The 3312-nt window shown below is 36.4% G+C and overlaps 1 protein-coding gene across 1 annotated transcript; it reads left to right on the top strand.

Moving 5' to 3' along the window:
• The first annotated feature begins 226 nt into the window (after positions 1-226).
• LOC108373920 (heparin sulfate O-sulfotransferase-like) lies at positions 227-2798 on the top strand. Its single transcript, XM_017629858.1, has 8 exons — positions 227-701; positions 770-1014; positions 1076-1121; positions 1188-1227; positions 1291-1429; positions 1495-1592; positions 2083-2205; positions 2282-2798. The coding sequence occupies exons 1-8, from the start codon at positions 542-544 to the stop codon at positions 2523-2525; spliced, it is 1095 nt and encodes a 364-aa protein (XP_017485347.1). The 5' UTR covers positions 227-541; the 3' UTR covers positions 2526-2798.
• Positions 2799-3312: the final 514 nt, after the last annotated feature.

Here is a 3312-nt window from a genome sequence, read left to right as displayed (position 1 = left end):
TCACATGCTTATCCAACCTGACGACCTTGTCACCAGAAGCAATATCGCCCGCTTTCTCGGTCTCAGATTCGGCGAGACGGAGGATGAAGAGGTGAGGGGAGGTCGAGCACTGCTTCTCTTTGAGCGTGCTCTCGTTCTCTGTCCATGCCGGCTCATGTAAAAAGAGACAGAGGAACATTCGAACGATCGGCAATACAGATTGGACAAAAAATCGTTTAGATACCCTTTTCAGCCGAGTATTCATCTAAAATCTTTCCGAAAACCTCCATCTGGCAGCTCTGTGGATTTCATTCGGTCATTCTTTTAATCAAAAACAGCTGACCTTTTGTATTCTAGGAGTAAAGGGTGTTTGTGAATTTCAAAGCATACCAGCTGCTTTCATTTCACAAATTGTTAAATTTAGCAAGGACTAAGTATTTTAAGAAATTTTAAATGTGTTCAAGTTTGGCACAGACACGCGGATGCAATCAAAAATGAGGGCAATACACGGCAGCACATGCTTTAAAGTAGTGAAAAGCGTTTGTTGTTGTTGTTGCTAATAATGAAGTGGCTATTGTGTTGGCATAAAAAACTCAAGAAAATGCTGATAGGCTGGAAGCCTTTGCATTGGTTTGCATTCAGTGCACTTTGTTTGCTAGCGTTGGGCACTTACTGGTTCATTTGGTCATCTGAGGTGCGCATAGAGGAGACATGGAACAATGGTGAGTGTAAATATGGTAAATATGTATTATGCAGATGTGAAAAAAGTATATTTTGAGTTTTTTTGTAGCTATCAAACCTTTGGGCAAAATAGCAACGACAGTTAATAGTGGTTCAAACCATGTTCACCCAGGCACTTTATCATTGGATAACTTCAACTATGAAGAAGAATTAGTAGTGCTATACAATCGGGTGCCCAAAACGGGCTCGACAAGTTTTGTCAACATCGCTTATGATTTGTGCAAGCGTAATAAATTTCATGTCTTGCATATAAATGTGACAGCAAATATGCATGTATTATCGCTGCCCAATCAGGTGAGTAGTGTTGACAAACAGTCTTACTTTTAACAACATTATTTGATTGGTTTTTTCGAAGATTACTTTTGTGCGTAATGTCACTAAGTGGCATGAAATGAAGCCTGGTAAGTGTGCTTGTAAAGTAACTAAGTTCTGTGCTATTATTTACAATTTATCACTTTTTATTCCAGCTCTCTATCATGGTCATATGGCATTTTTGGACTTTTCCAAGTAGCTAATGCGGTGTATACAAATATAAATTTTTTGATTATATTGCGTTTGTTTGTTTTATAGATTTCAAATTGCGCACAAACCTATTTATATAAATATAGTTCGTAAGCCATTGGATAGGCTAGTTTCATACTATTATTTTCTACGCTATGGTGATAATTATCGTCCGAATTTAGTACGTAAAAAGGCGGGTAATAAAATTGTAAGTTCTCTTTTCTATATGCAATTATATAATTTTTTTTATTCTAATGACATTTTCCTTGCTAGACTTTCGATGAGTGCGTATTGTCGAAACAACCAGACTGTGATCCAAAGAACATGTGGCTGCAAATACCATTCTTTTGCGGACATGCAGCCGAGTGCTGGTAAGCAGCCTGGGCTCGCATCGTAACAGAAGTGAAGGAGCAATTAGTCACGTAAAAATACATATTTGGATTATAACAGTCGTGAAAGTACTGCTCGCCTCGTATACCGAATTACGAGAGTACGTTCACGACTGTTATAATCCGAAATATGCATTTTTACGTGACGAGTTGCTCGTTCACGACTGTTACGATTCTAGCCCTGTTTTTGCAAACAAATGGGATTCGTACTTTATAAAAATTCTTAGGGTGGTATTATCACTTGCCAAGCGAATGATTTTGGCGAAGCGAACGGTTTGGCGAAGCGAATTAAAATGCAGAGAAGGTATTAAAAGTGTTTGCGATGCAAAGAACTTGCACAAGCTGGTAAAAGCGAACACTCTTAATGCATATTTAAGTTGCATTCGCCAATCCATTCGCTTCGCCAAACCGTTCGCTTCGCCAAATTCATTCGCTTCGCAAGTGATAATACCGGCCTTAATTCATTTTATAGGGAACCCGGCAGTGAATGGGCATTAAATCAAGCAAAGCATAATCTGGTGAATGAATATTTTCTGGTCGGTGTCACTGAGCAAATGGAAAATTTTGTCGATTTGCTTGAGCGTTCTTTGCCACGGTAAGTACATTTACAGAAAGCTAGTACCATAAAATCACAATAAGATAAAATGCCATTGTTACTTGCGCTCTTACAGTATATTTCACGGTTTCCGCGAGCACTATCAACATTCCAACAAATCACATTTGCGTCAAACGTCATGGAAGATTGCCCCGAACGCTGATACGATCAGCATTATACAGAAATCGAAAATCTGGCAAATGGAAAATGACTTGTATGAATTTGCTTTGGCTCAATTTGAATATCAAAAGCGCAAATTGACGGTGCCCGATAATAAGCACTTGCAAAAGTATATGTATGAAAAAATTAGACCGAAATGATAGCAAATGAGATATGCTTATGCAAAAGCATCAAAGACGCGCAAGAAATGCACAAATGCATAAATTAAAAATAAATGTACATGTGCAGGGTATCTGTGGAGCAGGTTTGGTGAGGCATAATTAGTAGTGTTGAGCACTACAAACATATACACATAGAAATTCTACAGACTTGTGGACATATAAACTTGTTGTTTTCATAATGTACTTCTAGTACACTCTATTTTATCAACCCTCCATTAAGTTTAGTCACTTTTATTTTACGCGCATATGTATTTATGTACATTTATTATTAATGTCTGTAGTATTTTTTTTTTGTATTTAAAAAATTTTACTTTTAATTTGCGTAAATTTTTATTTATACATACGCACCATGTACTTAATAAGTTTACGAACTGTAAACCTCGACTTTTGCCAGGACTTTTATTAGAAGACATTTAGTTAGTAGCTTTCATACATTCACGAAAACAGAAAAAAATTTATAAGTTTAAAAATTTGTTTGCACAACTTTTCTTGAGTCCCTCCCAACAATGCGCAGCATATTCCTTCTTTATTGTTAGCAATAACTAGTGAAAGTGTAATTGTAAAATACACACATACAACATTAAACAAAAATATAGCAAAATTTTGTATAGCATATCAAATTTTTTTTAGTAGCATTTACATTTGTATACAATGTTATAGGAGGTAATTTACTGTAATGCTAGTTAAATTGTGCGCGGAATTGCGCATAGAAGCACGCTGGAGTTGTACACACTTTCAAATTTATTTTTTACTGGTATTCATATGC

The sequence above is a fragment of the Rhagoletis zephyria genome, unplaced genomic scaffold (genome assembly GCF_001687245.7).
Source record: "Rhagoletis zephyria isolate East Lansing unplaced genomic scaffold, Rhagoletis_zephyria_1.1 Rzeph_scaffold_07149, whole genome shotgun sequence".
Taxonomy (NCBI): Eukaryota; Metazoa; Arthropoda; class Insecta; order Diptera; family Tephritidae; genus Rhagoletis; species Rhagoletis zephyria.
Note: the sequence above shows the minus strand (reverse complement) of the source record. Positions and strands in the feature narration are given on the sequence as shown.